The sequence below is a fragment of the Phalacrocorax carbo genome, chromosome 2 (genome assembly GCF_963921805.1).
Source record: "Phalacrocorax carbo chromosome 2, bPhaCar2.1, whole genome shotgun sequence".
Classification (NCBI taxonomy): domain Eukaryota; kingdom Metazoa; phylum Chordata; class Aves; order Suliformes; family Phalacrocoracidae; genus Phalacrocorax; species Phalacrocorax carbo.
Window position 1 is genome coordinate 47,866,651 of NC_087514.1, and position 22,006 is coordinate 47,888,656.

Here is a 22,006-nt window from a genome sequence, read left to right on the forward strand (position 1 = left end):
AAAGTGTTATGCTACTGTCTTGCAAAGGATTTTTGGATACTAGTTGATCTTCCAAAAGCAGAAGGCGTTTGGGGGGCAGAGATGTTATTTGTCTGTAGTAGGGTTTATGAGTGTATGTCTCTTAGACTTTCCTACTCACTCCTACTTCCTTCCCTCAAAGGTACCTGTTTTCCTGAAGTGTTATTGGAGAATTGGGGACAAGAGGCATAGTGGGATTTTTATGTGATACCATGCTAAATAATGCTACGCATTAAGTGATCCTTGTAAGTTCCAGACATGTAATGATCCTCCAAGTTTATAGATTTTCAAAGACAATACACTATGTGAATTACAAATAATTGCCGCCCTTTTTCTGAAGGTCTGAAATGATCCTAATGAATTGCAGAGCAAAACCAATAGGTGTATTTTCAATGGTTAAATTAAAATGTGAGCTAACAGCAAGAAAGTCTGAAAATAGAAAAGCTATCATCTTCATTCAGCAGTGTAGATAGCATTAGAATAAATTGGTGGACTTGGAATGTGTCATGATCACTGTTGGGTTGAACAGTTTGGCAGAGGTTAAACCCACTTCCTTTCCAGCCAACCTCAGGTAGCTCTGGGTGGTTGGGGGCAGCTGGGCTTAACTCAAATGTTTTATTGTGACTTAAGTTTCTTTTACATTCTCAGAAACAGAATTAAGACTCAAAATGGAGTCAAGTGCCAAGTCACTTTATTTGGCCAACAACAAGTATGCAAGAGAAAAGGAGAGAAAGTGAGAAAGGTAGAGAGAGAGAGTTGTGAGAGCTACCACCACAGGTCTGTGGCATCCCGTTGGTCTGATGTGTCTTTGAATCTGGTGGGAGAACTTCTCTCTTCTCTTTTCTCTCTTCTCTCTTCTCTCTTCTCTCTTCTCTCTTCTCTCTTCTCTCTTCTCTCTTCTCTCTTCTCTCTTCTCTCTTCTCTCTTCTCTCTTCTCTCTTCCCTCTTCTCTCTTCTCTCTTCTCTCTTCCCTTCCCCTTGGGTCTCCACTGGTTTCATCTTTTATAGCGTTGTTCTCAGAACTGTTTTGCATACCCATGCCTCCTATTCGGCGATGGGGGCACATGCCCAGTACCATCACTAGAGGGTCTAGAAGGTCTGAGCCCCGTGTATGTGGTGGTCAGTTGACCCTGGGCCCAGGCACATGCGCAGAGGACTAGGGCTATGTGCTCTGAGGCAACAGGATGCATATGTGTCAAACTGTCCTGGTTGCTGTGGTGATGAGGTTTTGGTGGTTAAACTGTCCTAGTTGCCATGGTGGCTAAAACTGTCCTGCCAACAATGTTGAGTCAAGTTTCTAGTCCCTTAGAGAATGGCATGTGAGGAATAAGCAGTTAGACAACTCCTTACCTGTACTGAAAACAATGAACAAATAGGTTATAATTTTGTTACTATTTTTTTGCCATGTCATTGTTTTGATATATAAAACATAGCTAATTTTTCTTATACTTTTTCACTGTAATAGCATATAGTAGAAATTATGTTCTCCAAGATAAGCACATAGTAACCCATGTGTCTAAAAATATCTGCAGACAACAGTCATAAAATTTTAGTTTATCCCTTAGATTTTTTAGCTCTTTTCTTTGGCTGTTTGTACAGTCTGTACTGTGTTATCATGTAAAATATGTCACCAAACACATTCTATTTCAGATATTAGTGAAAAAGATTGTAAGAGTTGTTCTGAATATGAAAAAATATAGTGATCTGCCGTAAGAGAAGGTAAAGTTTTAATTTCATGCCCATGATTCCTTTTTTCTCACATTTTATCTTGCCTGACCTCTTCACCTGCCGTGGCTACCAAATATTGACTCTTTAGCGATACATTTTACAAAGTGTATCATATCATGTTTCAACTCTGGTAATTCTGGTAATGATTATCGTTATATGAGCATCAGAGATGTTCAAAGCCTGCATCTTCTGGCATCAGTTGTTAGGTGGTCAAATATCAGAAATCTATTACCCTCCAGTTATTGTAGATAATGTACTGTCTAAGACCTCCTCTCTTACTTGTAGGAGGGAGGTGACATGAGATTTTGACCATTCACCATTAAAAACAGGCTTTGAAAGAACTGCACTGTAGTACTGAGCAGTCTAATAATTTGATGATCAGCCTTTTGTCCAGAGAGAAGAACAGGAGCACTTAATGTCCAAGAGGAGCAACCAGATGTGTCAGCATCTTGGTAAAGGTTATTTGGTTTATAAAGAGGGCAAAGAAGCACATCTTGCTCTGGTCTTGATCCACTGGGAAACAGAGATTGTTTCAACTGTCCTGACTGAGGGACAAAGGAAAAGCTTTCTCTTTTGATAGCTAGAGGAACTGAGATTAACATAACTATCTTGAGCTTGAACCCACAGATGAAATCATTCATACTCAGGTACAGTATGAGTGGCTACCCTAATTTTTATTATAGTACTACAGAACATGGCAGTAAAATCTTTACCCCTGGCATGTGGAAGAAATAGTTCTTCCAAAGTCAGCAAAGTCTAGATCCTGCTGAAGTAGAATCATGTGTAACAGTTACCTGATAAGGAGTGAGGGGATAAATGCTTCAGACCTTTACGACTCATCTACCACAGGTTATGTTCTTTCCAGATAGGAAGTAGCCATCCTACACTTTTGCTTGGTTCCTGACTTTCACTTTAGTCACAGAGTCAGTATTGCTATTTACTTTTAAGTACATCATATCTGTAAACAGAGCGTTTTCCACTTTGACATCTAGGGAATTCTTTGCTTTTGTACTAGGAAAACTACATTCTTAAGATGGTGCTCAAAATGGTTCCTAGGAATTGCTGCTGTGGACATGGCCTTTTCTGCGTGAATACATAAAATAATAATAAATATGTCAAGGTGTCTTGTGAAACCACCCAAATAGAGCCTTTTACTATCACTGGAATGTGCCCATCAGAGCTGAAGCTGTATCAGTGTCTTTGCTAAAAAATGCCTCCACTCTGCATGTCTCCTGAAGCTTTATCTATATTCTTATCAACCACAGCAGTAATACTGAGGAAGACTCACAGCTAATGCAGCATGTGATAGAGTGATTCTATTTGCTTCAAGAACTCAGCAACTGCTCCTGTGATGATTGTGGATATGGGAACTTACTGCTTGGAGCATTCACATTATGAACGCGTACATCACTCAAAGATAGAAAAAGGTAGCACTTTCTGATCGCTGAAGTTCTTCAGGTTTTGTAATCCACATATAAAATATTCTCATCCTTATATCCCTCTTTTCCTATCCTTGAACAATCTCCTTTTTTTTTTTTTTGTTGGGATTCTGTAGTAGAAGAGGAAATGACATTGTGTGTAGCTCCCATTGCTCTGTCCATTTATGTGCTGACCATGTTCTCATGACATTGAGAGAGAAATCTTTAGTCATAAGTGACAGCACATCCATGCACAGAGAAGGGTAAAAGTACATTTAGAAGGTATTTCTCAAATAGCTTTACTTGCTGATAGTTGCCTTTTTGGTCCTGGTTTTTGTTCTGAAATTATTTGTAGAACACGCTGGTTTGTGCTTTTCAGCTGACATTCATAAAACTCAATTTTGGCTTATCCAAAACATGAGAATGTAGTTTCTCAGAAACAGAAACTCAGAAACTGAAGCCTGTGGCTTCAGTTGCCTTAACTACATTTGAAACTACAAGAATGAGCAAATTAGATTGGGTTACCGTTTTTATGTAGAACAAGAGTACAACTACTGTACCATTACTATAGAAAATGATAGTTCTGAAATGAATGAGCAGTGCTAAAAACCCAAACAACTGTGGAAAAGAAGGGACATAGGTATCAGAAAAAAACAGCTTTCTTTAGAATTACTGTTATATTATTATTACATCCAAATATATCCCAAAGCCCAATGGCAATTAGTTTGAACAGGCTATTTATTACATGAATGCTTTCTATAATATATTATAAATATATTTAATTTAAAATATAAATTAAATGTGTGTAATATACACTATCTGTATAAACAATAAAATATATCTCATTATTTAATTACTTTTGAGCTGCTGTTTGGTGAAACAAGTATATGGATAAAAACACAGAAAGTTGTGTGTCTGTATGCATGTTATAGTTAGTTGCTTAGAAGATAGATTAAATACCCATGTTTCCTGTTTATGCAGAAAATGTCAGATTTCACACATCTGTTGAGCTGGTAGGATTCTGTGAAATTCTAATGAGAAAAAATAGCTACGTTCAGTTTAAAATATTTGCCGTAGTTCTCCTTGTTTGTTTGTAAGAGTTACTGTCAAATGTTATTCTGATTTGAAAAGTTCCAGTGAATATACTTTTACCATTATGTGGGAAAGTGTATTTCTTTTCTGAGCATTACCAGTTTTTTAAAATGAGTGTTTAATAAAAGAAGCCTCACTTTTAATTCTTTAACAATCCCATGTATATAGTTTGCATAAAATGTTGCAATTTACATAAACTATTATTATATTTTCATTTTACACAGTTACTGCATTAGATTTTATGAGACCATTTATGATTTGAAGTTTGGCTTCTCTGAGGCTTCATTTAAATGGTGACATATGCTATACAGTGAACACCCGGCAGAATTTGTTGCAATCTTCTGTGTCTTAGTGTTTGTTCTCTGATGTTGGTATTTCCTGGCTCTTTTTTCTCCAGTAAATGTTGTCTTTACATGCAGTGGCCAATAGCAAAAGTGCTTTGAAAGATTACTTCCTGTGAAACTTGACCATGTTCTGCCTTAGATTTGATGCTACCAAGTAGGGAAATCCTTGATACCTTTTGTTTAGCATTGCACTGCACTGTGGGTAATGTGCATGTGCAGATACTTTTAAGGACATTGGCCCCCTTTTTATATCTTTGGCTTGTTTCTAGAAGTTAACCCCTTCACACTGGCCTCAGAATTCTTACACTAAGGCAGGCAGAGTTTCCAGCATACAGCAGCTCAACTCAAAACCTGTTGGATTCTTCTTTTTTTGATTCCCAACCATCTCATGTCTTGTTTCTTGGCACTCTGCACATCTTGCTGTCTTTAAATGGTTGATCTGATTTGTGTGTACTGCATCATTTCTGCTGTTTATATGTTGGGGTCATCATAACATTTATGTTGTAGGTTTGAGACAGTGAAGGTTTGCATAAAAAGACAGATTTTAGATTTCACCCTAAAGAGGAGAACTGAAAGGAAAACTCCTAATCTCTCTGTTTCACAAACAAGGAATTTCTGCCAAGGACTCTTCTGTAGGGTAGGGAAATGAGAATAATGTAATTTCTAAGGTTTCCAGTTAGCTTAATTTTAATATAGTAGAGAGACCCTGAAGAGCAAACATAATTATATAGACAACCACAGTATTGCATTGACAGAGAGCTGGACTATGCTGTTAGCGATCCATTTTACCTAGAATGCAGACCTGTTCTAACTGAATAACTGAAGTTCTGATATTCGATTATATTATAGTCATAATGTATTCTGTGTGTAAAATTTGTCTTCCTTAATAGTTAAGGGTACAGGATACTTCTGAGGTTTTTACTGAGAAAGGTGATAGAGTTGACACAAAAAGTAATTACTTTTAAAGCTGTCCGTTTAAAAAAAATTAGGGTTTGTTCCATTTTTCATTATATGTTTAGTTTTGTTCCATGAAGGTTTTCTAAACTGCCTTTTCCAAAATTTTAAAACAGTTTATTCTAATTTGAGTTGAGAGGAGTGGAGATGCATTCTCTGTTATTTAAAAAATCTTGAAAAAATAAGGTAAAAAGAGAACAGATTTTTTTCTGCTTCCTCTTGAAATGGAAGTGAGTTTTTCTTCACTGGAGAAGATAGAGTCTTTCAAGGAAATTTGTTCATTATAAATATTTCAGTAAGTGCTTTAAAAGGCAAAATTAAGTCTAATCTTAATTATCTCAACATTGCCTATAGAAATAATCAAAGCAAATAGGTCAACAGTTCTCCAACATCAGTTCCTGGATTTCAGAATTCCATGAGAAACAATGATTAGGATCAAACTATATACCCATATAGGAGGTCCTAGGGGAACTGCAGAAACAAAAATCTAGAAACTCAACTTTTGCTAAGGATGTTTGAATGGACGACTACAAAAAATACAGTGGTCAAAATTTCAGCCGAGGCAACCACTGGGTGTCAGTCATGTGCATTACCACGATGACAAAGTTCACAGAAGCCAAATGGCTTGTCAGTGGACCAAAGTACGTAACTGAGACTAGCCAAAATACCTTTCTACAAAATTTCATTTAGAACATTACTTTAGAACAAAATATCAGTGTTGATCACCATCAAGGGATTAGTTAGTGGTATTAATTTTCCAAAGAATTATAAAAACTTCTGGATGCAAAGCCTGAAAGCTGATCCCTCTAACTGTGTGGAATTTAAAATGGAAGAATTTGCAAAGCCCAAATTGAATGCTAATATCTTTATGCTTGGCTACAGTGTTTGTCAATATAAAAGATATTATCCTGTGAAATCCAGTATATTTTCCACCTTTCATTTAATAAAGCAACAAGAGTTTTAGATTTCCAATGAATTGAATAAAAATTGGCACAATGATCCCATCAAACTTTTTATTTGCACCTTTCTGTCACTTCAGAGACACTGTATTCATATGGGAGGTATGTGTAGGTAATAAATATTGTGTTGAATATTATTGTTTAGTTTTTTGATACCTTTCTCACTTTAATTTTTACAGCTGTACAATTGAAAGAACATTTGGTTTTGCATTAGCATCTGAATAAGGAGGTTTATTATTTATTTGCTTCATCTACTCCGCATAGTGCCATTAATGCAAAAATATTAGGCTTTGTAATGACAAAAAGAGTGTATCTAATGACCTTACTGTAAGTAATTAGCCTTTTCCCCTAGTGATGCAAAATTGTCCATCCCTAAATATGTAAGAAAATGGAGATCCTTTATAAATCTTTAAGTGGTCATAATGAAATAAATAAGTGGACATTCCCATGCAGTTTCATCTTTTTCAGAACAGCATTGCAAGTGAAGTTCTCTCTCATAATATGCTCCAAAAGTATTGACAGGTATATATAATCAAACTGTGATGATACAGAAGAAAAATTAATGATGCAATAATAGGCAAATAAGTTTGTGTTTAACAGTCTAAAACTATGTTATGCAGAAACCAATAATGAAATCGTAAACTCTTTTTTTTTTTTCTTTTCAGACAAAGCACATAAACTTAAGGTATGGAGGAGGTTGTAGGATTGGAGAAGTTCTTAATTCTATGTAATTTCAAAATCTTTCTTATACCAACTTTAAACTGAGTTTTGACAGTGAATTGCATTCCATTATATTTATCTATTGACTTAATTCCAAACAAGTAGCTTTTACTTTTGCTGCAATAAAAACTTTCTGTATGGAAAAGTCTGCAACAGTGAACCTAAATTCAGTATCAAAGTTTTAGAGTATATAACACGCTTCAAAGGAACATTTTTGTATTTCTTGTTTCCACATTATTCTTAATAAACACAGAAGTTGTTTTTAGAGCAAATGTATTTTCAAAAAAATGTAAGCATCTGTTGTGATATAGAGGCATTTTGCTACCAACTGCATAGCTCTAAAGAATTTGCTTTTTATCTTTTCTGGTCTTTGAGTGATTGATGTTTTCTTCCATCAGCATTCAGAGCCAGTGGATCTGATAAGATCTCCTTCAATCAATCCCTGATTTACTGGCACTGTATATCAAAACGATTGTTTCCAATTAACTTGTAATAAGATCTGTTAAAGTTAATTTTTTCCACAGTTAGCATCAAATCCAAGATGCGTTTGCTCTTCCTTTTTGCTTTATAGTCTGTTGTCATTCATGTTTTCTGAAACAGCAGTGTTATTTAACTTCTTTTTGTCTTTGAACTTTCACTTGTGTTCTGCTTGCTTTAATACTTTTTTATTTTTCACTTCTGTGGAGCTACTAATTTGCTCTTATGCCTTCTGAAGCTATATTCCTGGCACCACTGGTGGAGTCAGTGACCCCGACTACCTGAAGTTGTCATGCTTGTACTTCCAGTTCAGTGCTTCGATACCAATCTGTTTCCATGATATCAAGAAAGAAAAGGACTGTGACTTTCTTAAGTGACATATCCAAGTTGCTGCCAGCAAATCAGTACTGAGCCCTAACACAATTGTGGCACCAGATGTCACGAAGATCTGTCTTCATCAGTTAATTTCCTTTATCTTCTTACACGCTGCCAATTCTTCAGTGTGCTTCCCAACACAATTTTACTTTTTCTTTTTCAGGAGCTATGGATCAGAATTACCAAGACCTTGAGACTGATCTCATATTGGTTCAAGACGTAGGAGCTTTCCAGTCTCCTGCATGTCCCTTGAATTTGCCTATACATTCTTAACATATATAAGCAGTGCCAAATCCTGGTTTTGCAACATGAAACAAAATATATGGTCACTTTCTAAAGATCTTGAATATTGCTTTTGTCCTTCTGGACATTTGTGATCATGACTGATCACAAAATTGAAGGAGAAGCAAAATTTTAGCCCTAGACAAAGCTCTCCCATCCTCGATTCTTTCAATAAGAAAATTGTATTTGTCTCTTACCCACAACAAAATTAGTTAATTGTCAAGCAGCACTATTAAGGTACATTTCTATTTAGCAGGGCAGTGACAAACATTTCAAACTTTTCATAGACATGAGACAGATTCTTAAGTCTTTATGTTCTGAAAGACAACTAGTTCTTCTAGTTCAAAACTTCTCTAAATGTAGCTATTGACGCGCCTGATACTGGAGCATATGCAAAAATCTCTGGAGTTTCACTGAAACCATTAGGATTCCAGAATAGCCACTTCTTGACTTTCAAAGAGGTTGAACTCCACAAAGCAAAAGTTTCCTCCCTGTAATCCGGCTTTCTTGACTGCATATAAAGATAGGACTAAAAATGCTTAATCAGTTGTGAGGTCTGTTCAAATCTTTCTTTAACAGTAAACAATTTAATACACTGCTATTTAGCCAGAGCCATTTATGGTTCTTTTATAGGTGTTTTGATCACAAGTTGAGCCCCCAAAATTCTGTCAGTAGTAGCAGGTCATCATAAGGTAGGCTGTACATGTGCTTCTGATTCTCTGCTTTACAATTTGGAGGTAGACACCTTCATGGGAAAGAGCCCAACTAGATACTTTTTCCCCCCCATATCTGAAAAGCCAGTGTCACTACATACCCTGTAGAACGGACTGTTTCCTGGCCTTGGAGCTGCTCTCTGTTTTACCAGTTCAGGCCTTAAGACTGGCAAATGCTTTGATTTCTCCAAGATTTATACCTTTACTTCATTTCTGGGTCTCTAAAGAAGGTTGAAGTGGATAACCTTAAACATTTTAGTACTTCAGATTTTTGCATCCTTTTGGTTTTTTTGGATCTTCTGCACCAATACAATCATGGATGAAGGATACATCAACACAGAATAATCTTAGAGCTTTCAGATCTCGTTCTACAACCCTGGTCTGTTTTTAGTATCAATACAATTTAGTTCATGTGCCAAAAATTACTTTGGGGAGGTCAAGAATATTCCATACATAGAAAACACTTTATCTGAAAAAAACAAAAGTATTTTTCAGTTTTGGCTGACATGAAGAATTGTGACCCCAAAAATATTATATGCTGTGTATTTTGGAATACTTGTAAGGTTAAAGCAGGCAGGTGTGTGCTTATATTTTCTGATATTATTTTAGTAGTTTTATTATTTCAGTAGCATTTTTTTCATTATTATTTTAGCAGCATTCATTAATTGTATAACTTGCCATCCACAGAAATCTTCTCCCAAATATTTAATGCATATCTGGTTTTATTACCCATATTAATTCTCCACTTGAGTCCTTATAAGAATTAAACTTTTTTTTTTTTTCAAAACTGTTGGAACTGCCGTTTGGAGTGCTGTGTTATCAGTGAAAGGCTACTTGTAGTTATTGCTACTTTAGTTTCAAGATAGAAAAAATGCAACCTGTCAGAAAACATTTTACACCATATTCCTACTGAAAGAGTAATTAATTTGTTCCAAATGCTCTCTAGCAAATTATTCAAAAATATGATCTCCCACCCCCTCAATCTGTGTATATACTTAAGCATACATTTTCTGAAATTATTCCCAAACATAATAAAGCAGAAATTCATGCCACACGTGTAAAAAGAGATTGTCTTTCAGTTGAAGAGTTAGTTTCAGTAACTCTGGGCTATGTGGGCTTTTTCCTTTGGCTGTGGATAAATAGGAAGACCTGTTTCAGCTCAGAGGCCACCAAAATCTGTATTAGATCAGTATATAATATCAACAATGTAAATCCCCTGACTCATGTTAGAGCTTGTTCAAGCAGGGCTCTACTATTTCCACTATGTACCTTCCACTGTGCAGTTCTAGAGACCTACTGAGTATCTGCATGATCCTTGGTGCATAAATTACCAACCATCAAATGCTGGTGGCAGCATCAGCAGAAGATCCCAAGTAAGGAGAGTGAATCAGTGATTATATCAGCTCAAATTACATTTTAGCTTCTGTGACTTGTAGAGCCCAAACTATTTGCTAACAAGCATTAGTTGCATCAATCGATGCTTGTACAGGGGAAAAAAACCAACACCTCATGCTTGCTTTACAGTAACTTTCTTTTCCCCAGCTGGGGGATTTGTCAACTGTGTTACAATGACTTTGTAGCACTTGGTATCACCATGCTCTTCATGCCCTGGGAAGGGGCACATATAACGTGTAATAGATGCTACTTGAAAAATGTTGCTAAACTCCTCTGGGGAAGCTCTGTGGAGTGGGGTCAGATGCATGTGAACACAGTAATTTTGAGATAAGTTATTTCTTGTTTTGCTGTTCATATTATGAATAGGATACTTTATGCCTACAAAAGAAACGGTCATTCGTGCCTGGGGAAACCAATTTCATTCCTCACAACATCAAGTTTAAGTAGTATAACCAATTAATATAGATCCTTTAATAATTAGTTTATTGTGCTGATGCACCTGATTGTCAAAATCAATTGTTCTTATCTTTCAAATAAAACACTGCTGTCAGAGTGACCATTCAAAATGACAATTGACCCTGTAAACCACAGTTATTTATATTATGTTTATAGGTATATCATTATGTGGACAAAATCATTGATCCTAAGATTTGCCTCTACAATTCTTTACAAACTTTTGTCACACAAACATGGAACCATAAAATAATTCTTGGATCACTTGCAACACAAAGTGATTGGTATTAGTGTACATGAAAGGATGGAAAATAACATTAAATCCATTTTCTCAGTGTTGCAGACAGCAAATATCCCTTTCTTGTCTGTAACAGTCATGGCTATGTTAGTGGTGATCTCTGTTTGCAACCTGTATGGCATGGGGCACCGGGCTGACAATTCATCATTGTGTTGCATGGCATTGCACCTGCTTTCCTATCACCTAGCTCAGCAGCCATTGTGCTAACAGTTTGTTGATCGTTTCAAGGAGGGCATTTGGTGTTTTTACTTTTATCTTGCTTCCATGTATTTTATTATCTCAGTATGAATTTGTATTACAGCAGAGGGGAACTGTACTTCAAATGTGTTCAGCAAACATACAAAAAAGTGTTCCAGCTTCCTGCTCTTCCAGGAAAACAGAGACACTTCCTAGGCTGCTGTGTTGAGTAAGTGTTCACGAAGAGGAAAAAGTATATGGACTGAATCGGGTAGAAATTTCCTCTAGCCTGATATTCCACCTCTGATACCAGATGTCCAGGTAGAGTGTAACAACAGAGCAAGCTTATTGTAGTACTTCCCCAGAATAATCACCCAACTTTCTGGTCTCGACCCCAATTTTTAAATTATTATTATTATTTAATAAACCTCAGTTGTACTTCCTCCTAGAAATTCTATCTCCCTTTTAAATCTCTGCAAGTTTTTGATATTTAGAAGAATCCACACACCTTAACTACACATAGTGCAAAGAAATATCTTACTTCATTTGGTTTTAATATGGCCTTTGCTAGTTTCACTTGATTTCTCTACTCTGCAACTCAAGTTTCATTTCATGTAAGAGCCTTCAAGAAATTTCCTTGAATTATACTTTTTTTCAACGGAAGAAAGTAACATCATTTGAGTGTAGAAATGTAGAAAATTTCTTCCCATTTACAGACATCAGTTCCAGAATGTTTGAAGAAGTTGGACATATCTGTAGACAAAGACTGATCTACCAGAAGTCTTTGATTTCAAGTTTTGCTGAAGAGCAAAAGAACAAGCACAAGAATCGTGGTGCTTTTTATCAGTTGGCAAGTCTACAAATTCAGAAGTTTGAGTGCCAGCAATAAAACAAATGTCAGGAATGTCTACTTAAGCATCTTATGATCACTTCTGAGATTCATATCCCTGTTCTCCTAGAACAGGAGAAAGAGGTGTAGTGTATATTCTAGTGTTTATTCTGGCATGCCAAGTTTGGTCACAGTTTGACCTTTAATAAAGATAAAATGCTCTTTCTGGCCTACTTTCTGGGAACTCCTCTATAAAAGTGTCAATGATTGACAGTCAGGTATTTAAAGGATGTATGCTCTTTGCTTTCTGAACTTCACCTCATCTTTCAGAGGAGTGAATTAGAGAAAAAGAACCATTATCTGTTTCAGCTGACATAACCTCTACAGTGAGGTAATTTTTGGGACTGGGCAACTAGTATAACTGGTCATATAGACATAGGCACTGAGTCTTAAAAATCTGGACAAGGCTGTTTTCTTTGGTATGTTGTTATTCTTTTTCAAAATGTCTGGACCATTTTAATTATACAAAATAGTAGGACTTCTCTCATTTTGTACTCAGGTTTCTATATTGGTGAAAATTACTATATTGATGTTCATATTCTACAAGCAAACATTTCTGTCATTTTCCCATATTCCTTACATATGTGAAAGTACTCTGATTCTGAAAACGATACTTGTTTGCAGGTATTGAGTGCTAACAAATTAATATCAAGCGTTATATATTTGTTAAGGAAGGTGTCAGCCTGAAAAACAGGTTTTACCTCTACCCAAAGATTAATAAAGGAGATAATCACATATTCTTCACTAAATTCTACATCTTTCTTTTTATTACTTTGAGATTTCTGAAAGTCACATAACATTTTAATATTGTAATGATGTAGAGAAATTCCATACAGGAAGAATTTTTTTAATCTAGTTGCATAACCACAGCAAGTTTCTAGCCAAAGTTTTCAGAAATTATGTATAAATAGAGATACAAAAGTGGTTTTATCTTGATTAAGACATTGCATAGAAAAAGGAGTAAAATCATTGTTAATATGCTAACTGTTTGGGAACTCCCAAAATTCAAGTAGCTCCAGGGGATGGCTAGGAACCTGTTCAGGCATGCTGCTATTTCCCTTGAATAGTTTTGTCTTTAAAAGGTGACAATCTAAATTACGCACTTGGGAACAGATTCAGAAAACATATGGATTCTTCAACATTATCACTGTGACCCCAGAAGAACTTAGACTTTATTAGTCCACTAGTTCACAGGATTGTTTTAGAGACACAGGATACACTAAAGAGAGGTTTGAATTTTACCAAAGGGAGGGTTAGGGAACCCTCCTGGGTTTTGGGAAACTCGTAGCTACAATATATGGCTAAAACATTTGGGTTTTTTTCAGAATTGTTCTCAATGTGTATTTATGTTGCCCTTCCAAAGTAGCAGCAACAGGGCCTGGTTCTTTTAGGACTGACATATAAATGTTGGCTTGAACCTTCAACCAGAGACCTGGGGAAGTTAATCTAAATTCCTTTATGCTCAAAATATACATTTTGCTACTTCAGACATGCATCTTTTGACTTAAGAAGTAGTGTGTTGGAGGAGAGAAGACTAGCAGGGAGGTAAACAGAATAACTTGTAATATTCCTTTCTCAAAAATAAAACCAAAATTATTTATGATTCCTTTATTTGGATTTTGGTGAGGCAACTACTAGGACAGGTGGTTGCTCCCTACCTCTTGTGGTAACATTGCATTCACAGTTTGGGACTGTCAAGTCAGAGGGCTGCCCTCCCTCCTGCTGGATTGACAGGCTTCACCCAGGAAGCAGCCGATGGCAACGTTTGCTCCAACTGCTCTAGCCGTTCTGCTAGCTCTGCTTTTCTGCAAGGGTACCCACAGCACATGGGATTACAGCTAGTCCTCTTGTGTAATCTAGACTCATAAGCAGACTCTTCTACCTTTAAAAGCTTTTAGACTATAACTTTGGCATTAGAAGACTTTAAAACATTGCCTTAGGTTAGGGCAACCACTTATCACATGGACATTTCGTCTTAATTAGTTGGCCCAGACTTCTACACACTCTCATAATTGTAAACTCTCCTCCACTGTGCTTTATAATGTGCATGCATTTTTAACAGAAATACTTCCCAAATACAACAGGCAACAACATATGTAAATTTAGTAAGTTTCAAGCTTGCTCATTGGGGTTTTTTTTTGTACATCTGTCTCTGCTGGGTAGCGCTGTCATAATTTGCCATGATGTTTTAAAAATATAATTTAAAGATGTACATTTAAAACGTATTTGAAGGAATATTTTGAAATCTGGAAATCAGCCATCCTGTTTTATAATTATGAAATTAAAAGAAATTCTGAATGTCAAAAGTCTCTGAAATCTCAATTTTCAGCTAACTCTATGGGTAAAAGTCTACCTGGGCTCTCCTTCTCCAAGGTGCTTTTTACTGGAAAAATAATGAAAATTAAAATAAAATTCCTTGTCAAAAATCAATTTTAAAATGAATTAAATCAGATTGTATCTTTGTAACCTAGATAAAATACCTTAGAAAATTATATGAATGTTGCAGGATTATGCATTATAATCAAAGGAAGTTCAGTCAAAATCAGATTTAAAGGAATGGAATTTTTTCTTATTACAGAAGCACACATTTCATACAACTTCAACTTCACCTGGTAGCAAACTATGAGAGCTAAAAATTCTATTAGTCTTTAAAATCAAGTTAATCAAATTGGAAACATTAAAATTATTAAGAAAATGCATGACTATTGTATTGTGTCAGTTTTACAAATAAGCTGGAAAATGAGAGTTTTGAAACGTAAAATGGGGGTGAATAAGACAATTTCTATGCAGAAAGGTCTTATCTAGTAAGGTAGAGGATGCGTTCTTTTTAGTACTTTCTACCGTAACTATTTAGAACATAATTTTCTGTACAAATAATTTATTAATAACATTTACTTCGGTATAAATATATTCAGTAAAATCCTAACCACTTGAAATTCATTTGCAGTTTTTCCATTTGTTTCACTGAGACCATAATGTTGTCATCTATATTTTGTAGGCATTCATAAGTGAATGAGTCAGGGACATTGTGGAAGTGACCTATAATTTTACTTTTTAGAAAGGTATTTTGCAGTAAGTGTATCAATTACTTTTCTCTTTAGGCTGCTCTGGAGCAAATCATTAAAGAAAATCTGTGGTTAGCTCAAGAATACCAGATCTTTCAGAACTACTACTTAAACAGTAAAGACAACCTCACAGAACTCTATGACAATAGAATCAGGGTGGAATCTGCCGTTAGAGATCATCAGCAGGTAAAGCGCTATTATCACTCATTCAATTAATTTATCTCATCTCTAAAATTAATTTGATTAATGCAGCTACTTAATAACAGTAGAATACTTGCTAGTAATACCTATCACCTGAACTCTTATTTTCTTCTTGGCTATTTCACGCTTTTTGTATTTTCATTCTTTGCTTGCTTGCTGGGTTTTTTATTCTTACAGAGCAGTTCATATAAGGTATTCAAAATTCATTATTAATGAATTCCACTTTTGCACATGAACTGTATTTATTTTTATATATAAATATATTATGCAGCTATTAAAACATACCTTACCATGCTCCATAAAACACTTTTTCTGGAAATCATGTTTTACAACAGCTACAGCCATACTCTGTAAGCCTTTAATGTAGAAGACAGTCAAATGAAACCCAAAAAGGTAAAATCTAGTTTGAAGATCTTCCATGATGGAGGTAGAGTGGCCAGGTGTAATGATTCTGGGGTTTTTTGTTTGTTTGTTTGTTGTTTTTTTTTCAGGTAACAGTGAAACCTGAGCCAAGTGATGTTGTAAAACTTTGTTGTGGAAATGTAATGCCAACTCACAGAAGTCGTCTTTTCTATTTATTTCCTTTGTATTTATAGATAGGTCTCAAAATACAAGCCTATCAGTACCAATTATGAAATAGAATATACTGAGTAAATAAGAATCTTATTAACTCAGGCCTTTTATGCAGGAACCAGGTTCTGATACATTGGCATTTTAGTCCAATCTCTAAAAGTACAGTGTAGAAGTCTTCAAATAAATAAACTAGATGTGAAATTCATATTATTTGCTAGGACTTTACTCTTATCAATCCATTTTATGACTTATACCCATATCTTCATCCACTGCTCATTCCCTCTTACACTACCTCAGTTAATCGCTAATTTTAAAGATCAGTGTGTTCAGTTTGATCCTGAAAATATAAATAAGAAAATCTCTTCCAAAATATTCTTTTTAACTACATGGCCCTTCTATATTTCGAGAACAAAACAGTTTTTAAGTCATCTATTCTTAGGGATAGCCATATTTGGAGAACAAGTTGGAGATTTAAAACATAAATGTAGAAGAAATTATTGCCTATCTTTCTTCACCAAGTAAGTGTCAATTATGTTCTGGTGATATAATAGCAGAGGCACTGCTCTGAGTGTTGTAATGTTTTCTTAAAAGGACTGGATTCTAGAAGGAATTTAAAGTATTATTTTCTGAATGCAAAATTAGGGCATACTCTCTTCAAGCCTCTCTACAGAAAAATATATCTAAGTTATGTTATCATCTGGTCCTTTTATTTCTTTGGATGTAAGAATATCTGCCTTCTACATTCTCAGAATTTAATAGTTGTTGGTAATATTTGTGAAGCAGATTTCCCACTCAAGAGTTTACATCTTCTGGACATTGTATAGATGATATTATCATGCATCTCAGTGATGTAGTCTGGAAGCAAAGAAAATTGCAAATGAGTTGGCATATATTATTGCTTTTTTCCTTCTCAATTTGAATACAATAAAATAAACATAGTAAACTATAGCAAAATAGCAATGCAATACCAACGGGGTCTAGTTTCATCAGCAGTGCTATATAATAATTTGTCTGGCTTTTAAAAATCTTGTTTATGAAGAAAATGGTTATGAGTATGTTGCTATTCTATAGGAACTTATAATCAGCATTACAATACATATACCTAGCTTGTGTTAGAAATTAGTGATGGCAATGCTTAGAATTTCTGACAGTCCTCTGTGCTGTTCAGCAGAGGTATGTGTATGAAGAAGAGAAATTCTATTTAGAATATTAATTTGAGGATTACAGGGACAACTAATCTAATTTGCTTTTTGATAACTCTTCACTTCGTTAAATGAATAACTAGTCCAACTATTTAACCAAAATATTTCTACCATTATCACATAAATAAAGTATTTAGAATTTATGACAAAAGGAGAAAAACGTGTCAATTACATACAGTTCCTATAAAAAGAAACTATATTTTCATCTTAGTTTTTTGCTAATAAGCAAATTAGAACTGCAACACAAAATCAATTCTGGAGGAGTGTCAAAGTAATGATTTTTCTAGGTGCTGTGCTATATATGCATTACAGTGACATGAACATTCAAGAAGAAAGTGTGTTCATCCTTCCCTAAATCCTGAGAATGTTCTTCCTTATATATATAATTACTCAAAATTATAAGCCAATATTTACACATACTAATGTAAAAGGCAAATTGCTAGTTTTTCTTTCATAATTTTAACTGGATATAGCAACGGCTCTAACTAATGAAGTAGGTGTGCCTCGGGGTCCTAAGCGGCTGCTTTGTTCAGCCCCTGAAAAGGCTCCATCTTGATGATGGGTGAAATAATGCTTTTGGAAGATGAGGTGTTCTGTCATGACTTTGGAAGCTGCTTTGCACTGAGGAAGGTGCCCATATTGAGTGGAGGGGATATACATTGCTGAATAGAGGGGCTATGCCCATAAAAAGCATAATACCTTCTTCTGCACAGGGAATGCAAAGGCATGCTCTTGGGAAGAGATGAATGTTTTCTTGCTACTGCTGTGCATATGAGGTGAATGAGAAGAGGATTTCCTCTCCTGCTGACATTTTCTGGATGTTAGGAACCTTTCCTCTAGATATTTAAGGAGAGCCTAGCATGCTATAACAGATAGTAGCCTGGCAGATAACACACATGCAAGTTTCAGGTTTACTGTGAATGAGAAAAGCATCCTTGCTTTCATAAATTCCTGTGATTAATGAAAGATTTACTCTATAGCACTGACAGTATGATGCTGTAGTGTGTGTGCATGTGTATAATTCTACTTCTACTTTTGTCTTCTTAACTGTATCCCATTATTACGTTATAAATTTGTCGATACTAATTCCATGAGATTTTATGTTTTTGTTAAGTTTTGGAAATCAAAAAGCCAGGTAAGGGTCTCAGCTTTAACTATGAAGAACTGAAGTATCTACAGTTCTTCCTTGTGCAAGACGTTTCAAAAAGTGATTCCAGTGAACTCTCAAGGATCAGAAAGCAGAGTAGATTTAAAAAAGAGCCCCAAGAGACTTAGTGGAGAAGAGTGAGAATTATCCTGAAGAACAGAGAGGAAAAGCAGGGTGGTAAGGGTAAGGACAAGAGGAAGAAGCTTCATAGAAGAAAGGGAATTCTGTGTAGTGAATGCCAAATGAAGTATCAGAGAATGTACAGGGAAGGAAAAAAATCTATAAATGGAAAAATGACAGAAGTGGGTGGTCAGAAGAGAGAAACACTCTTGATTGTTGGTTGGGTCCTCCTGAAGGGAGGAACTTAGATTAAGTGATCTAAATGGAGAATAATATTTCTGTAAATTAGAAAAGAATACGTAATATGATAAATGTAAGGGATGATGGTTCATTGTTTTCATAAAAACTAAAAAAAAAGTAAAAGCTACGGTAAGTTTTTATTGATTTTATATTGTGTATGTTCTATTAAAAGTCTATTTGTCAAATTGTAACCTCAGATACTTCCCTTGCTTCTGATATAAACCAGAAGTCCTTGGTTCTTAAAGACAAGCATTTCAGAAATGTGTTGTGGCACTTGTAAGCACAGCATCATGCATGTGAGAAATGTTTTCAGGCTTCATTCATATTTATGGTGATGATGTTCAGTTTTTCAATGTTATTTTTCTCTGCAAGTGTTTGGAGCCATTGTTTTTTGTGTTATGAAGAACAAGCAAATTCTTCTTAAAGGGAAATATTCACTCTAGCGTGCCTGAAAGTTAAACTCCTAAATGCAGATATTTAAAAAATTCTGAGCTACCATTGCATTCCTTTGACTTAGTATAATTTTTTAAATCACATTCAAGCATTTGAAAACTTTGAAACAGTAATCTTATTGTGTGCCAAAGACTTTAGAATCTGCTAATGGTCATTTATAATTCTATCTCTAGACAGTATTTTGTGTATATGACTGTAGAGATGCAATGGCTATAGGAGTTTGAGATGATGTTTTGCTAACCTAATTAATTTTATATTTTTAAAAAGTATTGTATTTTTGGATAGCTGCTGGTCAGACCATAAATACATAATACTTAATTTCATTAACAAAAAAGTAAAATTATTTTTCTGCTTGCAAAAATATTTTGACATATATAATCACTACCACAAAGCATTTATATTTATCCTAATGTTTAATTTTATCATATATCAGTGCAGCCTGATAATCTTATTGTCTGTTAGTTTACTCTCTCTGAGAAAGACGCTTCCGTCCACAAAGACATGCTTTGATTTGGTTTCCCTCATATATATCTTCCACTGACCAACGGCATGTCTGTCATGTCGGATGTGCTAGCTTTATTATAGCATGAATCACACATTTTCATCTTTTCCAGATGACATTGGAACAAACTCTGGTGGATCTTAACATTATCTTTAAATACATTCTATTTAGTATCTAATATTTTCCCTAAACATTTGCTTTTGAGGGCAGTTAGATTTTTTTAAATAATGCTGACAGATTATTTGTTTTTACATGCATATTTTGATGTGGCAAAATCTTGTGTGTAAAAAAATTTGCAGGTTTGTCTTTATGTGGTAGACTTTTGTAACAAAATCTTGCCTAATACAGCTTCTGCCCTGCAAATATGTAACAGCAGTTTCGTCTGGAAATCTCAATGGACTAGCATATTAGCACCAGGAATATGATTATGCAAGAAAACCAAATCTAATTATTTACTGTATCTTTCTTTTTGTACTGAGCAATCTTAGAGTATCTGTTCCATGAGTAAAATTTGATACTTCCAATGTATTGTGCTAAAATGTCAATGATTGTACTGTAGACATCGGTTCAGCTCCAGTCGGCAACTAAACACCACGCAGCTGCTCACTCACTCCCCCCACCCCTGTGGGATGGGGAAGAGAATCGGAAGAGCAAAACAAAAAAAAATGTGTGTGTTGAGATAAGAACAGTTTAATAATTAAAATAAAATAATAATCTTTATTATGATAATATAATAAAAAGGAAAAGGGAAAAAGGGAAAAAAACCAAACCACAAACGATACAACCGCTCACCACCCGCCAACCGACGCTGCCCGTCCCCGAGCTGCGATTGCTGCCTCCCTCCCCGGCCAGCTCCTCCCAGTTAGCATACTGGGCATGGTGTTACATGATATGGAATATCCCTTTGGCGAGTTTGAATCTGCTCTCTTAGCTGTGCCCCCTCCCCTCCCAGCTTCTTGTGCACCCGGCAGAGCATGGGAAGCTGGAAAAGTCCTTGACTAGTACAAGCACTACCCAGCAACAGCCCAAACATCAGTGTGTAATCAACATTGTTTTCATACTAAGTCCAAAGCACAGCACTATGCCAGCTGCAGTGAAGAAACTTAACTCTATCCCAGCTAAAACCATGACACTTCTCATAATGAAATTAGAGTTGATTCCTGAATATAGAGGTATGAGATGTCATTATATGTTAAGAACCTATTTACTTGAATCTGTCCTTAACACTGCAAGTGGCAGTCATACAAAAATTTGGTAATTGTTTTTGTTCACATAACTTCTATTTAAAAATAATCTCAGTGAAAATTATAATTGCTTTAAAATGTAAGTAAAATATTAATTCTTGTATTCATGGTCTGCTATCTTCAGGTGGCCACATTATAGTAAGAGTTTGGGGGAAGGGAGCCTATTGATTTCTGTTTCTTTTTTTTCACTTTCTGGGTAACTGACATATTATTGCAGTAAAACATATGTAGGGTCAATTCATGCTGAATAGTTATTAGAAACCATGATAACAAAAGTCATTACACTGCAGTTCAGTTTTGACAGTAAAATTTCTGCAACATTATCACAAATCCTCATGCATTAGTGCAATGATCCTTACTATAGTTTCATATTAGAATCAAAAGACTGTTGTAGCATGCTTGATACAAAAAGTCATGCAAGTCAAGTGAAGTTCTTTTATGCTTTTATAGAGAACATATTTTCATGTCTTTCTCATGCATGTATCTGATTCTGAGCCCTCTTGGATATTTCTGCCTTTAGTATATTGTTCATCTGGGTTATAAATGTTTTAAAAATAATGTCCCTGTTGTTTAGTAAGAGAAATAGAATATAAAGTAAATCTGACAATGGACACATGCCGGTTTAGGCAATTAATTCCTTCTGATTTTATTGTTCCCATTCATTGACCTAACTGAAAAAAATACTGTTCTCGTATAAACAAAAGAATAATTTCTGTCTCTAAATTGTGTTTTTGCTTAGTCAGTTTACTTATCTGGAGGTCTTAGATTGCTTCGTGTCTTCACAAGCCTAATAGTGAAAGCATGGATAAAATTATAGCAAAAAAATGGCCCCCCATTCCCATTTCCTTGCAAATCTTAGATGAAAAATAATACTGTCAGTGCTTTCACATTCTTTCAGTGTGAAAGAGATGAAAATTATCACAGAAGAAATATCAGAATTGTTACCTGTTTTTAAATTAAATATTTA

General features: G+C 35.2%; 1 protein-coding gene across 3 annotated transcripts in view; it reads left to right on the forward strand.

The window, feature by feature from the left end:
* CCDC178 (coiled-coil domain containing 178) overlaps positions 1-22,006 on the forward strand; it is a 195,308-nt gene that overhangs the window by 113,088 nt on the left and 60,214 nt on the right. For all 3 annotated transcript variants that reach the window (XM_064442784.1, XM_064442785.1, XM_064442783.1), the window contains one exon: positions 15,394-15,543. In XM_064442784.1, the coding sequence (XP_064298854.1) occupies positions 15,394-15,543 (150 nt within the window). The remainder of the gene's footprint in view (positions 1-15,393; positions 15,544-22,006) is intronic.